The sequence below is a fragment of the Tauraco erythrolophus genome, chromosome 1 (genome assembly GCF_009769465.1).
Source record: "Tauraco erythrolophus isolate bTauEry1 chromosome 1, bTauEry1.pri, whole genome shotgun sequence".
In the NCBI taxonomy this organism is placed as follows: Eukaryota; Metazoa; Chordata; class Aves; order Musophagiformes; family Musophagidae; genus Tauraco; species Tauraco erythrolophus.
In genome coordinates this window covers 22,369,348-22,394,817 of record NC_141465.1, presented here as the reverse complement: position 1 = coordinate 22,394,817, position 25,470 = coordinate 22,369,348, and the positions used below count along the sequence as shown (strand labels likewise).

General features: G+C 37.0%; 1 protein-coding gene across 1 annotated transcript in view; it reads left to right on the top strand.

Moving 5' to 3' along the window:
* Positions 1-25,470, top strand: part of ROBO2 (roundabout guidance receptor 2) — a 442,630-nt gene that overhangs the window by 359,808 nt on the left and 57,352 nt on the right. The window contains exons 8-11 of the mRNA XM_086631322.1: positions 9,649-9,773; positions 14,323-14,494; positions 20,673-20,878; positions 24,875-24,956. Coding sequence (XP_086487448.1) covers positions 9,649-9,773; positions 14,323-14,494; positions 20,673-20,878; positions 24,875-24,956 — 585 coding nt within the window. The remainder of the gene's footprint in view (positions 1-9,648; positions 9,774-14,322; positions 14,495-20,672; positions 20,879-24,874; positions 24,957-25,470) is intronic.

The window sequence follows — 25,470 nt, the reverse complement described above, 5'->3', positions numbered from 1 at the left end:
CAAGTATGTGCCAGCACTCATACTGTTTCTCCAGGAGAAAACCCAGGTAAAGCAAGTGCAAGAAGTGATCAAGCACCTGCCTTGTTTTTTTTAATTTTTATTTTTTGTGGTTGAACTCTAGCTTGGGAAAGTTTTAACAAGTTGAATGTGTAAATATTTTTTAATTTTCCCAAAGCATGCTCAAATCAGTGGCAATTGTTTTCTTACTGCAGTGGGTTCTGAGTCTCTCCATAAGTCTTTGAAGATTAGTGTATGAAAAAGTCTTTTGAGGTGTTGCTCCCTGCAACTTTTCCCTTCCTTTTTCTAAAAGAAGAAATCACTTACTTTTCCTTCAAGAAGAACGTGGAAATCAATACATGAATCCATTCACTTTTCCCTTTACCTTCTTTGCTAAATTGCTGCTAGCCACATTACAATTTGGACAAGATCTCAGTATTATTCAACAGAAAAACTACTGTATGCCCCACTCCTTGAATGCTAGTCAGCATAAATAGTCTTTTTTCTTCCTCGTTCCTTTTCCTCTCTTAGCTTAACAGTGGCTCAAATTGCGCAGAGTATCTCCTCTCAACCTTTTTTATTCTCAAGGGTAAACAAACCAGGAGCTTGTCGTTTTTCTCACTATAGATATAGCCCATTAGCCTATCTAGGTTCTTTACTCTTCTCATCATCTCCTTAGCTCATCTCTACAGCATATGAATTCATGTTTTTTTAAAGGACGTAACCAGATTATGCTCATTATTTTGATGAAATCTTACTATATCAGCAAGGGGTATGCTTTTCTTATTTAAATACATTACCAGGAAACCCTCCTGCTATCTCCCATGACAAAAGGAATCGTGGCAGATTAGATGTCTTTTTGTTGGCGTAATTTGTTTGCTAAACTCACAGAAGCATGAGCCATCCCCTAATGGTACAGTTTACATTAGCAAGTGGCCTGAAGTACTGAGATTTCAGGAGAGTGCATCTTTTCTATCTGATCTTGAGCGAAAGGTATATCCTGAATTTCAGACACTTGAGGAAAAAGAAAAAAATTAAAAAGCATTGTCTAGAGCACAGAAAGCCCTGAGTAATGTAAGTTACTGGGCAGACAGAAGCGGTGCTGCCTGTCTTTATATGCATCAAAACTAAGTGAAGGACTTTCTGCAAGGAATTTTCCAGGAACATCTATAAGGTGCAGGGGCTACTCCAAAGAGGTGACTAGACAAGATATAATAAAATAGAGATATATGATTAAATGAGAGCAAGCTACAGTCTAATGCGGAGATGAAATTCAGACCCGATATTTAATCTTAATATTTAAATGTACTGTAAAACAAAGAGGAGGAGAGGGTCAGGAAAATTGCTGCTACTGAACTCAGAGAACTGGATGTGGGAGTTGCAGGTGGAAAGCAGATGCCTTTCTTTTCTGCTATGTAAAAGACAAAGTTGGATTTTTTTTTTATAATTATTCTCACAGTTTTGTTTTATTGATGTTAGTCCTAGGTAGAAGGAAGAATAAATTCTTGGTAGTTATTTTTGTTGTTGCTTGTGCTTCAACTTTTGTTATAAAAATTATAAATGCAGATTTGGCAGTTACGTTAATTGAAATTGGCAGGGAAACTTTGAATATAAACCAAACCTACTTTTTCATTATTGTTTATCTCTCATCTCTTTTTTTCCACCGTGCAGATTTATTCCACTTCTTTCTTTTAGGTCATCCAGGGATAAAAGAGATATTTTATGTGTCAAAATATATAGGACAGTTAGAGTTTTCTATTTATTGATTCTCCAGACTTCTTTCACCTCTTGCAAAGAAAGAAAAAAAAATGCTTATGTTTCCACACTTTCAGAGATAATCTGTTTCAGAACAACTGAAGACTAAAAATGTTGTTATATGTGAAATTCAGAATCTGAATTTAAATTGAAGATTAGAACAATTAGTCCGAGTATGAAGGAAGGTTTAGCATTCTCAAATGATTGAAGTGTAATCTTTTCACACTGTTGTGTTAGTACATGACTTATCTGAAAACAAAACAAAACAAAAAGAATTTCTCATTTTCCATGAGATGGGAGCCACGTGAAGGACACTTACAGCAGAACTGGTCCTAGTAATGAACTTGCTGAGACCTTGCTTCCCCCTGCTCTCTACCACTGCCCCATTGTAACCTGATTCCTCTTCCCCAGTGCTTCCTTTCCTTCAGCCTGCTAGAAGTTCTCCCTGCTTGCCTCCCATGCTTTTAATTTTGTGTATTTGATCTGTTGACGCAGGACATACTAGAATTAATTTCGAGGCAGTGTCAATGTTAAAGATGGCATTCAAGCCGTGGATTACCGATACTCCCCTAGGTTATGGAAAGATGCTTTTCAGAAGAATCTAAATCAAGTACCTACTTTACCACTTCCACCTGTGTAATTTTAGAATAATATTACAGGTCTAGTGAAGGGCTTCATCAATCACTTGTTATCCTCACATCCTACCCATTCGTCGTTTTTATTGGCAGAACCATTCACCTGAAGAAGAAATTGTGGAAGAAAGAGAACACTCTAAATGGACAATGGAAGTGAGCATAGTTAAAGAAAAACCAACATGTCCACAAAATGAGATCTATGCCCTTATTTCAAAGTCCAGCTACACTCATACAGACTAGAGAATGGTTATAGATTCCTATGCTAACGTGATACGCATGGCAGAGAAAAAAAGGAAACTCATGTCCCAGGCAACTCAATCATAACTATCGTGCTGAAAAGTTACATCCTTCTCTGTCTGTGAACACACCTAATCATTGGAGCACACCATAAGATTGAGAAGTCTTTTCACTTTAAGGAAAATTACCACCCTTAACTTCCACTAGTTTATCCCTGGTAAGAAAGACTTGAATTAGTGATAGACCTAAAATGTCATCCCCTCAGGCTTCTGTGATGGCTCCTACGTCAGAGGCTACACCCTTGATTTATCATTAGTCATAGCTAATAGTGCACTAGTAACTTTGTGTCCTGAGAAACACACATCACTTGAGGTACCCATTAAGAAGTTCTGAACTTCTGAGGAAATAAGTGCTGACTCAGCCCAGGTTTCTAGTGTTGAGACTGGACATATTTTCTGTTTTCCTCTATTTACTCCATCAGCAGTAGTAGCCCTGCAAAGCTTCTTTCAAAACTCCTAGACTTTCATATCTGCACTTTTTGGCAGCTCCTGCCATGCAAAGGGCAAATGTTGTTACAGCAAGGTATATAAGTAGGATCTTACAGTTTTCTTTTACGTTTGTATCACAAAAGCATCCGGAAGCTTAATATCTACCAGACCTTCTAGACAAGTTTAACCAATGACACACAAAGGTTGGGGATCATTATTTTCTTTCAAGATTTCCTGTACTGCCTTCAACTGTTGTCTAAGATAGTCTCTGGAACCAGCAAACTGCAAATAAGTAGTCCTACTCCATAGACGATGTCAAGGGTTACTTCTCTTTTCAAAGTAGATAGTACTTCAGCTGGAGCTTGGGGCTTCTACTGTCATCCTCCATGTAAATGTCTTAGAGGCAAGTCTTGATCTGTGTTTAGTAAGACTGGAACTGAAGTGGCCACATGAATATTGTCACTGCAGTAGGGGTTTGAGAGGAACATGGAGATATCCAGTTTCAAGTCTTTGAGGGCTTTGCAAAAGAAGATTCTGGTGTTGATGGGGTTCAAAAAGTCAGAAGACAATTTAAGAAAGGTGCCTTTATCTTATCACCCCAACTGACTCTCTTACTTCCAGGCAGAGCTGCTGAGTATGCTACCAGGTGTAACTTTGATTGTTCAAAGGATTATTATGAAATTAATTTATTATTACAAATGTACAAAGCTGAAAAAGACTGTAGATGGGAATATTAGGTTGGTCTGCTCTCTTCCCTGCTGGAAGCAGAACTCAGTCTTGCAGAATCTTGATGCTTTACCAGCTATTGTGTTCCTCAAAGCTTTTTTCCCTATCGGTGAGCATTATCTGAGTTTTGCTTAGAACATTTACAAGCCAGCATCTTTCCTTTTGGCCCCTTTGAACCAGTCACAGAAGTATGTTTGTGGATAATAAACAATTACAGTTTAAAATGAAGCACTCACCTTTATCACTTTAGTTTGTCTAAGTAATCTTCACGAAGAATTTCTTTTGCAGTTCGCTATCATCTGAAATTAGCTGCAATTAAAGGTTGTCAAATCTATAATTTAAGCACTTTAAAATGTATTACTGTCACTCTTTTCCTGTAATATGTTATTTTTTCAATGTGTCTGATCCAAAGACCACATACACCAATAGGAGAATTTCTACCAACTTCAATGAGCTTTGAATAAAGCCTCATATGCCATGGTATATGATGACATTTTATCTAAGTACATGTAATTAAAAGATTACTAAAGTTTTCATTATCTGAAAATTGTTTGGATTATGTAAAATGAGTTTGGTCTCATAGTGGCTGCCTTAGGTAATTGAGGATGTTTAGAAAAAAAAACCCACAAAAATCCAACAGATATTAGTTGCTGTGGTTACAATTCCATTTCTGCTTGTGGTAGCAATACTAGACTAAAACTTGCTACAATACCTACTTTTAATTAAAATCACAGCAATATAATGTATGAACCTCAGGGCACCTGGGCTGGGGAAGATGCTTTGAACAAGTCATGATAATAAAATTCCCTTAAAATCGTTGAATTAAGTGTGAACCATAAATCACAAGATTAGCTTAGAAAACTCTGTCACTGGAAGAAAATGTTGCTAGTATTTGATATGAGATCAGTGTACTTTTTGCTATAAATTAATTTTTTTCTGTGGTAGTTTTCTCCTCCCCTTCTGAGTCTTCTGCCATGTTTCTTATGAGGTGACCAGAGTTCACCTAGGAGGGATGAACTCGCTGTCTCAGTCAAGCTTCTCTACATCAGCAGCTTTATCAGCTCCTGGTGACTCAGCATAACCTTTAGCATTCAGTAAGAATGCATTCAAAAAGAAACGAATGCAATCTATCCCATCAGATTAGAGATTCTGCTAACTATTAAGATTGGAGAAGAGTTGAGAAATTCTATTGAAAAAAATCGAAGTATTTGTTTCTTCTTTTTTTCCTAAAACTCTTTAACACTTGAGCAGAGGCTGCCTTCATATAAATTTATTAATAGAATGAGAGATCCATTCAGTCATGCATACAATGGCATCTAGAAAGAGTGCGACAAAATGCACTCTTCCTGTTTTGAACAACATAACTAATGCTCTCTGCTGCTTATGCTTTTCTATCTCCATTTTAATTCTTGCAGTAGGATACTCTTCTGTGCTGTAAAAACAGTTCTGAACATGATGTGATTAACCTTAGGGTCCCCCCAACCCCTTGTATCTCAAAACCCCCTTGTACATGGCCTATGCTTTCTATTCATGTTCAACCATCTGATTTCCATATCATCCTGCTCAGCCTCACAAGCGGCTATTAGCATAACAGAGCTTTAGCGTGACATTGATTGAAGCCAGTGCTTGCTGAATGCAGTATCAAAGCATAATTTTCCAGAAATAAAATCTAATTTACTGTGTACTATTTAAATTTCTAAAAAAAAAAAAAAAAAAAGAAAAGAAGTTTCAATAGAATTATATTAGGTCTGTAGTCTTAATTGTTGTTTTTTCATATTTTTGACTAATCACCTGAATCCAAGCAATATATTTCCTTTCAGAGCCATTGTGACTTTCAAATGTCAATTAAGCAAGAGTTTTTCCACTCTGTTTATTCCAATCCAGTTAATGCTACATCTGAAACAGTAAAGGGAAATAGTTGGATAGGCACAACACTCGGTTTGCTGCTTCATAACAGTTTTTTCAACAAATTCTTCTAATGACCTTAATGTTTAGCTTGAATTAAGCATTAAAGTACTGCTGAAGCATATCAAGCCTGCTATTATTTCTCTAACTGTACCTGTTCAGAATATTTTAAAAATTCACCTACTTTAGGAGAAGCAATAATGGCATGAATTAGGTTTTGTCCAACGTTCCACTGGAGCTGGGCTTTGCGCAAGTCATGATCCCAGTTAACCTTTCTGCAAAATAGGAGCAGTAATATTTATCTATCTTTATAAACAGCATCTATATATGAAGGTATTGAGCTCTATTTTTTGGAAAATTGAAGAGCCCAAGTGCTTATTCTGTCAAAGAAGCCTTGCTCTCTTTGAGCAGGGCCACGTTGCATTCTTTGAGGATAATGGCAGTCTTACTGCTTTGGTGGTTATACTTAACCAAGAATTACTCTTGCAATTATGAAATGTTACCTTCAATTTTCAATTTACATTATTTAAATAGAGCTTCATAGATAAAACTGATGTGGTGAAAATGTTGTTTAAATGTTGTGGACAATGTCATTTTTATCAGAGGCTGTCTATAAACAGAGCTATATCTGAATATGACGATGAACTGGAACAAAATGGGGATTTCCTTCACTATAGAACCCAATTTTTGAATAAATTAAAAAAGCACATACATGGTTTTGTACTTCAAAAATGATGATTTTTGTGTTCTTTGCAATTATGGTATTAAATAGTTTGGGTGAAGGAATTGATTTTGTGCTCTAATTAACGTAGTGATCAATAAAAGTCAGCTTCTTGTGAGATCAAGAGATGATATTTAAATAAAAGCTTTGATTCATTTATTTATTTTTGTAGTGAATTTCTAGTAATTATGGCTGCAGAGAAAAGCTAGAAAAGATATCCTTGCATAGCCATACATCATTGTTTATTGGAGTCTTCAGAAAGTCTAAACTAGTGGCTATGAGGCCATGGATTTTCTGTTCACCTAGTATGGCAAATGCTGTAAAGGACTTGGTGTGTGGCAGGGAGAGAACAGAGCAACCAAGTCAATCCACATCATTTAGATTATATGGACTGAGCTACAGCCTTAATTCCTGTTTCTTTTCCTTGTCTCTTTTTGCAAAAGGAAGGATCTTTTTTCTGCTCTTAGGAAAGTGAGAGATGTTCCAAGTTAGGGGTAGGTCAAAAACTAGAAACTGAGTAGAAACTTTTATCTTTATAAAGTAGAACATTTATCTCTCATGGTTCCTTGACTACCAAATTACCTTAATTTGATCCTTGGAAAGTCTACTACAGCAACAAGTTCAGTTCTATTACATCTGCTGAGAGCTTTGAATTATTGACTTACAGTACAGCCTTGTGTATGTGAGAATGTTTCAGATGAACCCTTAAACTTATCTACCTTGCATTTATTGGGTTACATGATTTGAAAGATAGACTCATGGAAATGCCATGCCCTTCTTCCTTCTGTTGAGCTGTCTCAGAGCACTGTCTGCATAACATACCCTCAGTCACCAAGCGCGCCTAAGAAGTGATTTTAGGTATTGATCATGTTTAGGTATGATCTATGGAATGGTCTCCTGACACCAGGTTTTTAGCAGCACGATGGAAAGATTATGGTCTGGAGGCCACTCATAACACAGCACAGCCATACAACTCATGCATAGTTCCTGTCAAATGCAGATATAACACCTGAAGAGGTTAGAGGTTTTCTACTCTCTGCTCTGCCTGAGGTTGCTATTGATTCTATATAAATATCCCGGGCAATGAACTTCTATGGCTGAGCAGCAAACACCGAACTAATTCAGTGACCTTTATTAAGTGGGTGGTCAGAACTGTAGAGATACCTAAATGTCAGGTGTGCCTATTGCAATGGAAGTTTCTAACTCACAACTTAAAGCTCTTTCTCTTTTTCCCTTCCCACACGACAGATGAACACACACCTGCGCTGCTTGCCACGTTACTGTTTTCTGACACCTGTAGGGATTACATACAGAGGTACTAGGTAAAAAAAGGTGAGGGAAAAACAAGTAACTTGCTGCATCAGCACTTCAGGAATAGTACAGCATGACTTCGGATCCTAGAGGATATGTAGCAACACATATGCTCTTACAGAAAACTCAAAACATGTGGGTGTAAACAGGTAGCAGCAGGGCACCTGGCCCTTCATCCCTGCCCTTTCAGAAGACTAACACCTACTGAGGACCAGAGAAGAGGTGGACACTTCACTTCCAAAGAGGCCAAAACTTGTGCTTAGGCGTGTGAGGCAGAAGGAAGACTCCTCTTGTCCTTGCCCTCTGCCTTCTTTAATAAACATGTGATTCATGTTTAAGTGCTTTACAGTTCTTGTTTTAAGAATGCGTTGTACCAGCACTATTCAACTGGTGCTCTTTAGACTCCTGCTGATCTGTAAAGCCTTGGGAAGTACCTCATGAGATAACTGCAAAGTGTATTTCAAAAAAATCAGATCTGCATATATTTCTATGCAGTTAGCAGATTTGCGTCTGTGCTGTCAGCAGGTGTAATCGGAAGCTGGGTCTTGATTGCTCTCTGTGCCTAATTAAATAGTTTGTAATTATAATGGTGAAAATATGGTTTTCTAAAACACTTAAATTCTGTTTGCCTAAAAGCTTAGTGTTCCTAAGTCATCCCTCTTCACAACTGTCAAACCAATAGTGGAATAGAAAAAAAATGAATGTGATGGGGTTTTTTACTGTTTTGTCCCCTTCTTCAGCCTGCCCCAAAAGTCAGCTAGTCTTTTGATGAGAATATTTGGAGATACTGCTTACATTTTTAAGATATGCTAAATAGTATAAATCCAGTTCCATTGAATTCCAGTGTTGAATCAAGACTGGAAAGTTTGCATGCATAGAAAAGTCATTTGCTTTATTGCTTCATGCTCAACATAGTTGCTCATGTCAAGTTTTTTCTCTCAAATCTTCCCCACTTGCCTTCTGCACATTAATGCCTTTTCTCTCCCTTCTCGTTCCCACCAACCATTGACTCTATTCTCCATCAGTACCCCAGAGAAGTCAACCTACACCTCTCTTTTAGAAATCGTTCACTTCTGAGTGTGTTTTCTGGTCCCTTATGTCTGAACACTATTAATACCATCTACTTAAAAACACAGCCAGTCCTGGTTCTTCTTTCTTAACTCCACTCTCTCCTTTTTCCTTTTCCTTGTCTCTTTCTGATCTTCTTCCTCACTGCTGCCCACTACCTATTCAAATCTCGCTTCTTTCTTGTATTTATACAAGTGGAAATCTGAATCTCCAAGATTCAATCTCCCCCCACTGCTAAGAGAAGTGGGGGAGCTCTTGAACTTCTGTCCTTCTACATTCATCCAGACCTTCCTCTCGTTTCTCAATCATTTTTAAAAGACTAGAGGGGCACACTGAAAAAGGCAGTCTGTATATCCTAACTCATATCTTGCAACACGTGATAGCTCCAGCACAACAACAAGCTCTGTGAAGCATAGAGGCTATGAGAGTGCTGGTATCTGCCCAGATGAAAGGTAGAATACTTTCAGAGCTGGCATCATAAACACATGACTGCTGCTCCTTAGCATTTATTATCATCAGAATTTACTCTACCATGTATGGTTGTAATATTTATTTCTTTTTTTTAATTTTATTTTAATTTTTTTTTACAACTGGGGCTATCCCATACTGATATTGCTGCTCTTTTTGTGGCTGTTGTTGGTTTTGTTCATATATTAGTTCTGTCTATACAAATTAATGTTTCTGGTGTTATGTCCTTTGGCATAAAACAAATCTCCATAATGTTGTCTCTTTCCTTCAATATTCCTCATCTCCCTGTTGCAAAATATCCTAAATTTACACCATGTTTTTTTTTTTTACATTGTAGCTCCTCCACAGTTTGTGGTGAGACCACGAGACCAGATTGTAGCCCAGGGTCGAACAGTGACTTTTCCTTGTGAAACTAAAGGAAATCCCCAGCCAGCTGTTTTCTGGCAAAAAGAAGGAAGCCAGGTAAGTTGTAAGCTCCCTGTAAGTCTTCCCTTGTAAGTCCCTGTAAGCCTTCCTAAATAGTTAAATTGTTAAATTTTTCAGAAAATTATTTCTATTACTTTTCACAGAGTCTTTTCAGTTTTCACAAGGATTTGTCTTTTAAACTATTCTCTACTGACATTTTTGTTACTGGTTTTTTTTGTAATATTAATATTGTGAAGAACTCAAAGGCTATTCAAGTTGGTGAAACTTATGCTAGGTGCTGTATAAACGTGTAAAAAGCAGCAGTCTTTATCTTAAAGACTTTTCATTCTAAAGCCCCCAATAGGTGGATGAGACAAACGCAGTAGATAAAAAAGGTATGACTTAAGTAATCAGTCAGTAATTACAGTTCACAACCTGTCTAGACATGATCAAGCAGGTATATATCTAGCAAGCCGATTTGCATTGGCATATTCTTATAGTGCATACAGATATAGCTTTTGAAAACGCAGATGCTTTTTTCAGTAAAATTGTCCCAGGAAATTCCAAATCTGGTTTTGGAAATATTTCCCTGATCCTTTAGTGTCATTTTTTGAAAGCAAAAGTTCTGACGTAGCAATCAATGTTGCCATCAGCCAGTACTAACTTTTATAGCTTAATACTTGAATGTCATGCCATAACATTTTTTTGCTGCTGTTGCTGTATTGACAGGATGTTACAGCAGAAGTCAGGCCTTCTCACTTTCAACATGCAGTTCATGTTAGTATGTTAAATTTGAACACTGTAAACTGTGTGCCGTATTCTCTTTTGCACCTGAGAATAGATTAAAAGGGGCAAATGGAAGCCCAAGGACACTGCCTTCTGCAGCTCCTTGAGGGAGCCTGTCATGGCTACGTCTGTCTACGTATCTATACTATGTACCCTTCTCCATTGGCTAAATTAACCTTTTCAGAGCCCTGTGCTACATGTTCCCATATGGCAACATTGTGAGTTAGCTCAAGAATCCACGCTGTGCTATGCAGGGCAGATGTGCCTTTTGTCTCATCTGGAGACATTGTGTGTACCAGCTCAGTTAAAAAGCAAAAGAAGAACTGAACCGCAGATCTCCTGCTCTGCCCCACCTGCTTCTGAGGTCAGATAACTGGTCCAAAATGACAGGACCAAGGCTGACAGCGTTTTGTGCTGCGTTGCGTTTGTGGCACTTTGAGTGTAAGCTTAACCTTCAGTGTGTTTCTTTCAGTGTATTATTTGGACAGCTTTAGATCTAGCCTCCATGGATCACATCCTGAAAAAACACAGTATTGTGAGTCCCACTAAGGTGAAAATTGTTCCAAGGGGGAAGTAGAATAGCATATTGAAATTAAAGTAGGAAGTACTGATGTGCTAGCAAACATTTCCAAACCCTTCCTTGTAGAGCATTTTAATAACATGGTAATGTTTATGTAAAGTGAGCTTATAGTGTCACACTTGAATCTAATAAAGTGGACATCCATCATGCTGTAATAAAGAGAAGAGCTTCTAATTAAAGTAGGACATCATTTGCAGGATTAAAGTCATTTAGCGTAATTGAAAAGTGTTAATACTCTATTTTCTCCTCTTCCATTGGTATCACTTCAAGGGTAAAAACATTTTAAGGTGAAAATGCATCTTGTGTCTTTAATTGAACGCTACTACCTACTGATTGTACCATGTTGAATCTGTTTAATTACAAACCTGGAAAATTAATTACCATATTGAGAACCAGATCCCTGAGGGTTAGAATGGTCCTTTTTGGCAAATAAACGCAGCATAAAAATTGATACCTACATGGTTTATAATCAAACCTTGAAACATATCTCAATGTGATTCACTACACCCTCATGTTAATCTTAATTGAGCATCAGTGAAGAAACACAGGTTAGTGTTACCATCTCAGTATGCAACTTTCCAGATTGCCATAGAATAGGTGAGTTTCCACATATTGTATACTGTCATGCAAATCTGGAGGATGGTATTTTGGCCAAATTACGTGACTTTTCACCTTTGCGTGCCCAGCTGTAAGTTGTTGCCTGGCTTTACAACGCTTGCTTCTGCTTTTACTTGAGGAACCAACCGTTTGCAGCACCACTGCTAGTGTTCAGAGTAATGTTATGTAGTCGTGTTAGCCCACTCCGGTAATGGTAGGGCGTTTTTTATTGTGAATCCATTTCTTGATCCTGTGTTTCTGAACACAACCAGCTGGAAGGGAGGGGAGCTGTTGCCTCCTGAGTCATTTTTTGTGCCAACATGTACATAAACAGCTGGTCCTTTGTACTCGGTAGCCTTTTCCCCAGAGCCTAACAGCAGCCCTCCAACAAAATGCACCCGGGCGGAGCGTGTGTAACCTTTAGACTCTCTGGATTAAAAACTTCTTTGAGGTAAATTCAGTCAACGGTGACTCTGAGCCTCCTGTTTGCAACCTAGCATGCCACCATTGTGCCTGGATGAGCGACCTGACAGCTGATTAAAACCAGTGAAATTGTAAAAACATTTTAAAAGGGATTGTACTGTAACATAGGACAAGTTATAATTCCTAGTCTTCTGGTCTTTGAAGGGAAGAGTCAGGAGACTGATGGACTCTTCTTGATGTGTGAAATATTCACTGGGACATTGTACCTCTCCAGAACAGACAAGCTCATGCTGAAGATAAAAAGAAGAGCAGCCTCCCCTTGCTAATGCAGTGATAAAGAGGATTCTGGATCTTTTTCCTCTTAAAAATCAGGAGCTTGATCCTTGCACTGTCTTTTACGGCTTGTTTCTCTTAACACTTTGCATAATGAGTGGTAAATGGAGTCAAGCTCAGCTGTATCAAAATTCACTGCTTTCAGATAAAATTTAGTAGAGTTTTTGAAATACCCTCATTCGGTAGGTATCTGTGCCGGCCAGAGGTTATTCGGAAAGTTTCAAGGCAATTCAGAAAACAAGGCAATTTTTGAGACCTACTTAGCCATGTAGCCTGAAATTGTTTCAGAATTTTCACACTTTTTTTCTTATTGGATTTGACATGTTTACTGGGTGCATATTGATTTTCGAGGAAAAATTTGCTGTGAAAAATTTCTTGAACATTGACATTGAAAGGGGGTTAAGGGGAAAGACTCACCCTAGAGTGACAAGTAGCCTAGTGCGTTAATACAATTATAAGGATACTTGGAGTGTCGGATCCTATTTAAAGAATCTCTCTCTCCTTTTATTACCAAAACCAGAGGGATAAAGGTGTGAGTTTCACTTCAAAGAAAAATTTCTAAAATCTGAGTTTGTTGCTTGTCAGTTCCAAATCATTTTTTAAACCGTTAAGGTCTACTGCAGAAGAAGCGGATCTACAGAAAAGTCATTTAATACCCTGCTCTATACTTTCAGATTTTCTTTCTAGCTCACATAGACAAGCTTTAAAGTGAGTAGGAAGTCGTCATTAGAAAGCACAGCAGAGCTATAGAAAGATGCAATAATGACTGAAAGCTTATCACAGCATGGTAACAGTGTTTTTGGGATACTCCTGATATAAACAATTGAATTTTTCATGGAGGCTTGTTGAGTTGACATAAAAGCCAGACCCTATTTTCCTGGAATTACTGTTGCTTAATTATTGTTTAATCTGTTTTCTTTTCTGTCTCATTGGGCATGCTGCTGACCTTTCTGTTCACATTGCCTCCCTTTTCCCATTCTTTTTTATTCACTTCAAGAGCTGTGCCAAACAGTATAACTTTTTCCTTGAAAACACAGCCCTAACCACTAAAACCGTTTCAGTCCTTTTCTGTATTATTGATTCATTCAGTCCTTCATCGTATGCTATGGCTACTACATCCTTTCCAGTTATTCTTATTGACATCTCTCTTTTCTCCAATCCAGCCCAAAGGCAAATGTTAATCTCCCTGTTTTTTGCTAACTGATGCCTTATCCTACGTGAAATTATTTTTTCTCTCTGATGATTTCCACATCAGATTTATACTTTCTCTTCACTCTCAAGGCTCCATGCTGCTTTTCTTGTTTCGTGTATCTCAGTTTTAATATCCTTTTACTTCTCCTTTAAGCTCTCGTGCTCTCCCAGTTTCTCCTACTTTGTGATCTGTTTGTATCTTCCTCCCAGCTTTAATTCAGTGCCACACTCTTACTTTCTCCTTTGCCCAGAACGTATTCACAGCCTAACAGTAGTACTAGGCTCCCTCAGATCTTCAGAATTCAATTCTTTCTGCTAGTTTTCTAATATTTACTGTAGTATTATGGCCTCCTGGTTTGACAGCCAGCTGAGTATATTATTACAATTACATTCAGAATGAAGATGAATGTGTCACAAATACAAGCCACTCAAGTGTGATTGTTGGAAAATTTCTCCTCGCCTATATCCTCAGCGAGAACACACCACTGTGTGCTGTCAAAGGGCTGTTTCTAATTTAAACTGCAAGTTGCCCAAGGCAGGGAAAGCTAGCTTTATGTGTTCATAAAGTCATAACCACACTTACTTTTTCTTCTAGTTTATATATAGTACTTTCAAGGAAAGATCATTGTCTCTCTAGCTGAGGGAAAAGTGGTGCTTTTGTGTTTTGAATTGATGTGAGATGAATTGTCTTTGCAGAATCTACTCTTCCCAAACCAGCCTCTCCAACCCAACAGCAGGTATTCAGTGTCGCCAACAGGAGACCTCACTATTACCAACATTCAGCGGTCTGATGCAGGCTACTACATTTGTCAAGCACTGACGGTTGCTGGAAGCATTTTAGCAAAGGCTCAGCTGGAGGTTACTGATGGTGAGCTATAGAAATTCCTATTGTTTTTTCTTGTCAAAAGTATTTTAAAAGCAGTGCAAATAAAGGCGTATGAGATCGCGTAATTCATCCAAGTAAACAGACCAGTTTCTACAGAAAATACAATGAAAAAGGGCCTGTGGGATTCTTTGTGGTATCAAAAAGGCATCAAAGTCTAGTTTGCCTTTTACTTGCTTTCTGGAGGTCCCTTAACAGTGCCAACAAGGGACAAACCAGCTTAGAATAGGGTTGGTGAGAAAGGAAGCTACTTGATTCACTACAGCTAAGATAGGACTGCAAAAAAGCATGATGAAAATTAATAGGCTTGTGATTAAAGCAGTGAATTTGGGTGCAGAAAATGAGGCTCAATTCCCACCGGTCTTCAGGCAGCTAGTTTGGAGATATGTCCTTAGCTCAATTAAATCAACACAGTTATCTTGAACTTACTGGAGTACCATTGGTTTAGAACAGCTACAACATGTAGCCCTTTAGCCCCAATGTGAGTAAGGCACCTACCTCAGAGCTATGTCCTAAGAATTTCTCAGTATGGTTAGGTGTGAAAAGAGCCATGGAAAGGTGTAGGTACAGGAGAGTTTTCAGGAAAGGAAAAGCACTACATGATCTGTCTTGATGCTTTCCACTTCAAAATATGGAGTTTGAAATTTGTCCTGCCTTGAAGTTTACCTTACTTCATCTACAAACATGAATCCTTTTCATACGTCAGGAATGCTGTTGATATCCCTGTCATCCCATTGTGGATGGAAGGCAGTTTGCATCCTTCAATGTTAGTGAAGAAAACAACAGAATTCCTCTTATACTAGGAGATTGTGGCATTCCCTGGCACCATTATTCCTTATCTTAACTGACTCATTAAATATCTCCTGACAGACTTTGATGAATTTTTGCCATTAAAACTGTTGTTATATGCAGAGGTCTACTTTTACTGTTCCCTTAGAGACCTACCTGCACCATGAAAGTTTGAAAAGATGTCTAATTCTGAATAATCTGGCTTTTCACAAGAGCGTATTCATCACAAGTGACAGGTAGAGAGGTTCAGGCTCATGTTATAGAGGTTTGAGCATTAATTTGATGCCTTTTCTTTGTTTTCCAAAAGCTGTCTATATTTTTATGACAAGGGGAGATAATTTCTGCCTTATCCTTGCATCTTTACAAGCACATTGCTTTTCTGTAAAATAGCTTCTGGACCCTAAAGGCTAACCTTTGATCTGCAATCTCTTTTAGTCCTTTCTCTCACGGTCTATGACAAAATGATGCATTTTCATTCAATTCAAATTTAAATCTAGATTAAAAGGTCATTTAAAATTAATGGAAAGGCAGTATTTTTTAATATCTGTCCATAGTACTGTCTGATTTAGTGCCATGACTGTGATTGGAATAAATAGAACACACAAACATTGGCTAGGAGGACATTGAGCTGTTAGTGGTTGCACCTACTGATGCTGTACAGATTTACTGCATCAGGGCTGAGTAGATCAAATCAGGTTCAAGGATATCAGTGATGAGAAATTCTTCCTTTTGAGAGGCTATACCTGTGGTCCATCTTTATCTATTTCTTGGGTGGGGGGAAAAAAAAATCCTAATTGACCTCTTTGGAATTTTCATTAGTTATATAACAAGTCAAAAGAAAGCTCATTAAAGTGTCCTTGCTAAAATGCAAACTCATCTACAATTAATTTTAATTAAAGGTGACATGTATTCCACATTGCTAGAGAAAGCATTAGCTGGTGGCTCTGCTGCTCCAGGAATGCAAGGCCTGTGTTCTTCAAATGTTTTCCAGAACCCACTGTCAGTGTGGTCATTATGAAATAAAACAAGGTTGCTTTATAGAAATACCATTTCATCCTTCAGTCAAAGGGCGGGTGAGGTCAGAAAAAAAAGTGCCAAAATAATATTGTGGAACTGAGATTACATAAATAAACATATCATTAGATCACAGATATTTTTTTAATTGCTTTCAGTTAGGAAGTTAACCATAAATGTCTAAATAATCTGTTTTGGTTGATGCTGAGCAGAAGTTATGGAAGCTAATGATTTTTATCAGTAGGGAAATCTAATTTAATGGTTTTAAAAATATAATGGAAGATAAATACTGTGCATGCTAGCTATACACTTAAGCATTAGTGTTATAGTTTTTGGCTGGTGATTTCAGTTTTACTTCATAGCCCAGAATTTTTCTGTTTGGTTAATGATTTAATAATAGTGGCGAGCCATCTTTTCCATTTTGAACACATTTTTGTTTGATCCAGAGTAATTTAGATCCAATTGAAGTTCCAATACAGAATGAAAACATATGTCATGTGCAGAAAAACAAGTGCTTAATTATACCATATATAGCAGTGTTTCAGTTGTTACATTTTTGCACTTACAAGTCTTTACTGGAAATATTTTTAACTCAAGTGTTCACATGAGAAGAGATTACTAGCTGTGATGAAATGTGCTGAGTTGAGTGATAATTTTGCTGATTATGGACTGTGTTAAGAGCCTTCAGTGTATTTGAAATTCAAATCTTGTGCTTTCTTGAAAGGCTATCATATAATCCACCGTCTAAAGCACATCTGGAAAAGCCAAATCATTTCAAAAATTGAGGCAACCTTAGCAATCCTTTCAAACTCAAGAAGTGAATATGCATCTCACAGTCTTAAAATGACAGATCATGCAGATACGCCAAATGCTTCCATCTTAATTATATATGTGCTCAAGATAAAAAGAATAGTTTACAATTAGTAATGTCTTCCAGAGAGTTATCTATCGTGTATAGAATATTTTGGAGAAGATTTTGATTTCTCCTTATCTAGTCATTATTAGTATTTATTAATAAAAATTTTGACCACTGCATGCTCAACTGTAGGATCAGCCTGCTTTGTCCAGTTTACCCAGCAGTTGCTGTTTAGGGTGAGTATTTTGGATGGAGGACCAAGCTTAACTTCCTGCTGTGAATTTTTCTGGCAACATAAGAATGAACTGGTTTAGGATATTAAATTAATTAAAAAGATCATGTTTCTGGGCTTTTGAATGAAAGCGAAAGGCTGGACCTATAAGGATAATTCAGAACAGATTAAAAAAAAAAAAAACAAAAAAAAACCAGAGAAGGAGTTGGCAACATACTTCAACAGCTCCTTCTCCACTGATTTGGAATAAACACTTAAGGCATTTTTCCCAAACTACTCTGCAATTTTTTTACTGTAGGCCTATTGAGTGTTCTGGGATATGTCTCTCGCAAATCCTCCTGGAAGAATTTAATATCACTCACAGTTTACTTGTCTGCAAATCTGGCTACCATGATTTCTCATCAAATCCCTCATCAAATGTATGTTACATGTTTTATAGCAAGTGTGACAGTTTCAAATAGGAGAGATTCAGAGCAACTTCACAGTATCCTGTGAAGCTCTTCCACAAAAAAGACAGAAGGTTTGGTCTCTGCTTTACCACCTCTCAGGAGAGCACCCTGCCCTGTCATACTGGTGTTCATCGTGAGAATTCCATTACTTCTGTCTGATTTTCCCCATTAATTCACTAGGAAAACTTTTGAAATGTTGATTTTGGAAGTATCAAAGTAAAGACTTCATTTTTGTCATTCTCTTTAATTTTATCTTGTAGTTTGACCAAATTCCACCCAGATTAAAACGTGGTTTTAGTTGATCCAAATTGCATTTGTAGTGAATAAACTGTTCATTAACAAATATAATTTACTCCTTTCTGATACTTTGCTAAATATTTAAGCTTCATTTTATCACAAAAGGAGACTAGGACAGATTTTTTTTTAGTGAGCAGAATATGTGAATATATGGTTGCTAGCAAATAGTTTCAAAACAATTTTGAAAAATTAAGTTAACTGAGAAATCAAGTTCTCTTTTAATATGCAAATATATTTTAGCCACACAAAATGCTTCTGTGGAATGGATATAAAAATTTCCTGCTAGGAGAAAATAATGTAAAATTTAAATAAAAAAATAAAATGCTTTAAAAGAAACTAAAAAAAAAAAAAAGCCCAACCTTTTTGTAGATATTTTTCATTGTCTCTCTGTTCTTCAGAGTGCTTATGATATATCTTTTTAAACCTCTAACCAAGTTTTAAATCCTTATGTATGAGGAGACCTATGTAGTAAGAATACAAGCACATATACACCTTTTAGAGAAGATTTACAAGTCATAGCTGTGAAGACAATACAGTCGTTCACAGATCAGTGAAAACCCTAAGTGTTCATTTAACCTTTAGCCTTAGTGTCATGGAAACCTGTAGTGGTCTTTCACCCATAACACCCTTGAAAATGAAGATTCCTTCTGGCCAGGAGACTTTCAATTACACTATTGATCAGAGCTATTTAAAGGATTATGAGCTCCTCATTTGGGCTGTAAAAAAACTAATTACATGCCAAGGAACAATATCTGTAATGCAGTAGGTTTTGAAAATACCTACATTGCTACACATATGAAAGGCAATTAGATGCATCAAATAACTACAGTGGAATAGTTAGCATCTGAAGTAATTATTTTTCCTTAATTTTTAGCTACCTAGAGAACTAGGATTTGCTATTTTACATTAAATCTAAAAGAAAATTTACAAAGCTAAATTTTCATTTGAATAAACTCACGCTGCAGGTATGCTGATAGTATGTATGAACTGAGATCAATTTTTATTTCACCAAATAACTGAACTGTGTAGTCATAAGGAACCTTAATGAGATAAAAAAAAATCATATCAAGATGAAAATGCATTACAATTTCTCTTTTCTTATAATATAGTGTCTTCTGTCCTATCTCTGAGTTCAGTGGGTAATATTTCAGAATTTTCAAAATAGCTTTCGCATTCTGGTATTAATAAATAATCTGTATTGGCTTTCTATTTTCAGTTTCAATTTCAATAAATGTGATGAACTCACACTCCAAGGTACTACTAACACTAATGAGTCTATCCTTTGTGTATCTTGCTAACAAAAGAAGGTAGTTAGTATTTTTACAACATTACAATTTCAGAAACAATTATTTTGGGTATAAAATGTACCACTAACATCTCCCTAATATTTTTTATTTATTAAATTGTGTAATGAAAGTGCTTTGGATCTGTTGAAGGTTCGAACAGCTCAAATACAACAGAAACCGTATTGCTTCCCAGTAATTTATTTTCACTTCATTGTTAGAGTCAGGTGTTATGTATGGACCATTATGAAACAGATTCTCAGCTAGAATAAATGATTCAAACTCAATTGACATCAGTGGAGTCAGGCTAACTTACACTGGTTTAGGAGCTAATTGTGCCTGTTATGATATTTAATACCAATTGTATAATTGTTCAGTTGTTCAAAGTTTTAAAACAGCAGCAGTGTGGCAGGTAAATATATAAAAATGAATTCTTGGTTCTGTTATACTGTTTTTCTGCAGAGGTCATAGCCTTGTTTATATTCAAGTATTTCACATTTATTTTATATAAACACATCCTTTAGAAAAAAGGAGTTATATTTTGCAGCTTAACAGATGGCTCAGAGAATAAGTTCAACAGCAGAATTATTTATGAAAAATTGGTCTTTCAAGAAGAGCGAACATGAGCATTTTACTTCAGCTTCAGAATATCCCACTGGTCATGGAATGAAGTTTATAGGCAGCCATGCACTCGCACACTGGTTACGGAGTCCTTTAAGCAGTATTTCAAGCATGCAAATGTAAATTATTAGGGGGAAAAAATTAAGAGAGTTCATAGCTTTAAAAGGCAATGAAATTATTTGATAAGAAAGCTGTTAAATGGCTTGATTGAGTTTAAACTTTTCTCTGCTGGATAGAGTGCTATAGTAATTTAGATCACTCAGATTATGAAAATGTTTTGCATTATTGTTAGATATTTTTGCTGTTGAAAACTTGCAATTCTCTTCTGGATCAAGGTGTTAGTTTTCATCCTATCTTAATCAAACGAGTCTGATGATCTTTGCTAACAGAAGTTTATACATCTAGGTGTTATCTTACAGTGGTGAAATTATTACAAAAATGCTTTTGAAATATACCAGTTAATTGTTAACATGTATCTGTGGGTCTTCCAAAATAATGTTTTTAGCCTTTTAGATGCGAACTTAAACCAGTCTGTTAAAATTGGTGCTGTGCCAAGGAAAGGGCTAACCTGCAGCAGAGGATCATCAAAAGTGTGGATGCCAATGCATGTGTCGCTGTTTAGTCTTGACAGACAGGCCTCCACCCATCATCCTCCAGGGGCCGGTCAATCAGACTCTGGCAGTGGATGGGACAGCTTTGCTGAAGTGCAAGGCAACCGGTGACCCCCTTCCTGTCATCAGCTGGTTAAAAGAAGGATTCACCTTCCTGGGCAGAGACCCTCGAACATCCATACAGGATCAGGGAACACTTCAGATTAAAACTCTGCGGGTGAGTAGCGATAACAAAACAAGCGCTACAAGTGGAACGTGGCAAGTCTTGAGCTGTTGGTGTGTGCCTCAAGCAGCTCTGCTGGCTTGCTGTCTGGTGTCTTCAGAATTAACTTAAGTGTCTCTTTTACCATGAAATTCTCACCAAGTTCACATCCCATTTCATTCTTTGACGTAGTGTATAGAAGAGGGGGTGAAAAAAAAAAAAAAGCCAAGCTATCATCAGATATTTCTGTTAGAATTCCCTAAATATAGAATTTATATTTAAAAACTTATGTATATTGCAAGAAAATACATGAGTTTGGGATAGATAGACATGTAAAAGAATGGGCCTTCTTTATCTTTTCAGTCAGTCTTACCATGAAGCCATTGGCCTGTTGTCTCTGTTAAAACTTAGAGCAGTTCATTGTCAACACCTGATCATAGCCTTTCAAGGAGCTATTGTGCTAGCAAGTGATTCTGGAGTTCATCAGGTTTTGACCGTGCACTTTCTCCATCAATGAGCCTTGGAAGTCTCGAGCTGGCTGATTTATTCCAATGTTATGCTTGCTGGAGATGTTCCATCAGGCTGCAAATGGGAGAAGACAACTGGTAATGTTACATACATGCAGTCGTATGCAGAGGGATTTCTATTCTAAAAGAAATTCCTATCGTAATATTTACATTTTGACAGATGAGATAATACAGTATCTTAAAAGTACAAAGAAATCTTATAATATTCCAAATAGCGTAATGTCTGATTTTGTTGATAAACATTGCATCACTAATCTTTGTTGGGCATTTAATTTTTCCCTGTTCAAAGACAAAAATGTGTATTGGTTTGCGTATATGTGGACAAGCATGTACATGGAAAAAAAGTAAGATGAATGTAATTGTTTGACAAGAACTTAAAGACAATTTCAGAAATCATTTAATTTCATCAGCAGTAATTTCTGCAGTTAGCTTTGCCATCCAAAACATGTCAATAAACACAGCTACTGAGGACAAGACATAACGAGCAGTTTTCTTTTCTGATACCATCTCAGCAGCGATCGTAGATGAATTGTCAACTTCTTTGGAACAAAATGGAATTTTTTAAAAAATTTATGCTAGCTTTCCTTGAGTAAACAATTTATCCTTCCTCCCTGGGCTGAAGGCAGGTTTAGGCCATGAAGGTTAATGCATTTTTCCTGTAGAGCTGGATTAAAGAGTGCGCTTGAATAGTCAAGATTCCCCAGTAGTGTTAGAAAGCAGCAATTAAAGGTGGAAGCTTAGTGATTTCAAACAAACTTTCCAGCATCGATGATGGGGTTCTGTGGAGTGTCCATGAGGCAGAAGCTCCTGGGATACCTGTCTGCATGCAGCTATGCAAACAATGAAATTGGTTCTGAATCGTGCCAGCGCATTAATCTCGCTGTCAGAGGCACAAGGTCTGTAAACGAAAGGAAAAAAAATTGCTTGCAAGGAGAGAAGAAAACAGTATTAGTAGTGAGTGTGGTTTTGAAAGACATGAAGCTTTTATTGATCCTTAAGTGGCTCATTCACTAGTAACCAATTTTCCTTAAAGGCTCAGAAAGACATTTTTTATAAACCCCTCGATTGCAGTAATGTGCACTGTTTGACTCAGACTTAAGAACAGAAAACATACAGAACCATAAAAAACGGATTTCTCCTGTACCTTGCAATTTTTATGAATTAAATATGGATTTAAATCTGGAATGTATAACTCTTCTCTCAGGTCTACCTAAGAAGGACTAACTGCTTCCTAAGCAAAAAATGGCCACAAAATACGTCCAAGTACATCTATCACCACGTCTTCATCCTTCTCCTCCCCTCACAAATAATAATCACTATTGCAATCATAAAAGATTTCAAGATATGGGTAAAGATGAGCCACTACTATTTAAACCTTTGAGATCGCCCTCTTCTGCTGTGTAACTTTTTTCTGTGTGTATATAAAATTATTCAGGAGTTTGCAGCAGTCACAGCGAACCATGGACTGCTGTCATAAATGTGAATCTAGAGATTTTTCTGATGAGCCAATCTTCCCAGTTGCTCTGAGGAAGACAACTAAAAAACTCACATACATCAATCACTCAGTACTCTTTCGGACAGGTCAACGCTGACAGAAAACTCCCTTCTGCTCTGTAGAAGGATATCACACTGGATTTAGACACCTGAATTAACTAAGAAAGAAAACTTTATTTTACTGAATATCACAAATTTTCCATTCACCTCTCCTGTTGTTTTCCATAGCATAAAAAATGTGTATATAATTAAATTATCAATACACTGTGTCTGTATCTAATCCGTCCACAGTCTGGAGGTTAGATAATTCACCATAACTTGCAAGAGGCAGCATATCTCCAGCTTGCTTTATATGTCGAGTTTACCTTCTGCAAGTTACTCTGTTGTATATACCATATACTTCATTGAGTATGCCATACACCATCTGTCAGGGCAGTACACAAATGAAGTTGAGAACTGTAACCTTAAGAAATATTCTCCATTATGATATAATGAAGAATTATTCATTTAATAAAAGCTCAGAAAAAGCAAAATAAACCCCTACTTCAGGCTCTCTCCTCTGGAAAACGTCACCTTTCAAGAATCTTTCTCATTTCATTAGCAGTACCTCTTTATTTTGAGTCTCTGAGCCATTGCCAGAGGGGTTTAATTATTGCATGTATTTCACAGAAAAAACATCTCCTAAAACGCAAGTTATACTCATTCAGACAATTGAACTGGCATTAATCAGTTCCTTCCTGTCCCTAAGACTGGTGCAGTGCAGTCCCAGTGTATCTGAAGAAAATACCAACAAAATTCAAACATGGCAAAGTTAAAAATCAATCGAATTGTGTATCAACAAGTAATCTAAAGGACATCTCGCTTACTTGCCTTGACATTCTTCTTGAAGAGTGAGCTATAGTGCCAATCTGCATTTAGCAGAAAACCCATTACAATTCCTTAAAGTTCAATAAAGCTTCTTGGATGCAGTCCTATTTCCGTCGAGTCATCTGATGGTGAATATAATTCTTCTCCTTTATCACTGGAGTCAGCACTCTCCCTCTTCTACTTCCACCTCCAGATTACCATGCCTTATACATGGTGGTAGGAGGGCTTCTCTGTATTTTGTGCTTTGTAAAGTTACCATTTTTCATCCATCTCTGTAGTCGTCACTAGTTCCAGTCTCAGAGATCTTTACTTTCAATTTAAGTAAGGAACAGCAAACCACTTGGCAAATTTTCCAGTAGAAGAATTTATACAGCAATGAGATTAATATCGACAATATAACTCAAAATGGTTTCCCCAGATAAATTTGAAATACATGAACTGACAAGAGAATTACAATTGTTTTATACACATACATTTTTTTTGCTACCGAAGTGCCTTGCAGGCCTGAAATAAAATCCTATGTGAAACAGAAGAAAGGTAAGCATGATGTAGGGTCTGCTTTAATTTTGCCATTTGAAACTGAGGACTGTCTGTGTAGAGAGAACCACTGTTAAGTCTCAGCAACAGTATTTGTATGTGTGGTGGCCTGTATAGAAATGACTTAATCTGTCATAAGAGTCTAAGATGATGTAACAGCCTTCCTGGTACTGGAAACTGTATCTCTGAGTCATCATGGGATAATGAACCGTGAGATTTTATCCTCTAAGAGATTAATTGGTGTTATATTGTTACCTGATTTCACCTGCATTTGTTGTAACCAATACAAAGGCTGACACTGTCCAAGTCATCCGTTCTGTAGCACTTACATGCTGTATTGGTATCGTTAACAATATGAAAATTAGGATTAGAAAAGTATTAGAAGCAAGTAATCTTATTATAGTTCTCTAAAAGTAAGCCACCATTAAATGATTGTTTGAATAAGTCTGATGCCCTCTAGTCTGGTGTAAAATGTAGGCTAAGTCCTTCTTACCAAGAAACATTTAGAAAAAGGAAATTAGAGTAAACTCAGTCAGCTGATGGTAAAGGGTTGTTAAAACTGCCTTGAACTGTTTTTTATGTCTAGCTATCAGATACTGGGACTTACACTTGCGTTGCTACAAGTTCCAGTGGGGAGACATCTTGGAGTGCTGTGCTGGAGGTGACAGGTAAGTGATGTCCAGGGGCTGTTTTTCAGTTGGCACAAAATTGAAGTGTAGACTATATTAGAGCAGTCTGAGTCAAATAATTCATTCTAGAAAGTCTGGGATTGAGATGGAGAAGTTTTAGGTGGGAAGGCGGTGTTCCTTCACACGCCTTGCATTTCATTGCTATTGTCTTCAAACACCCATTGACATTGCAACAATTTGTATTTGTCTCCAGCGACAGCAGTATGCTATAACTCTTCTAAACAGGAGTATTAATAAACTGTGGATTCATCCAGTAATTGGCTTGGGCAAGAAAACTATTATGCCTACACAGAGGCCTATCAAAGTCCAATATGCTCTCTGTGAGTACTGGAGTCCATCTGGATATAGGAACTTTTTCAGCCTCGTAGTAAATGAGGTTTTGGTATTTTATGTAAATTTCAGCAAAGCTGGACTTTTTTTTGCTATTCTTTTCTTTTTTAGTTATTCTTTCTTTTCTTTTTTATATACATTTATATATAACCTTTTGAGTTTT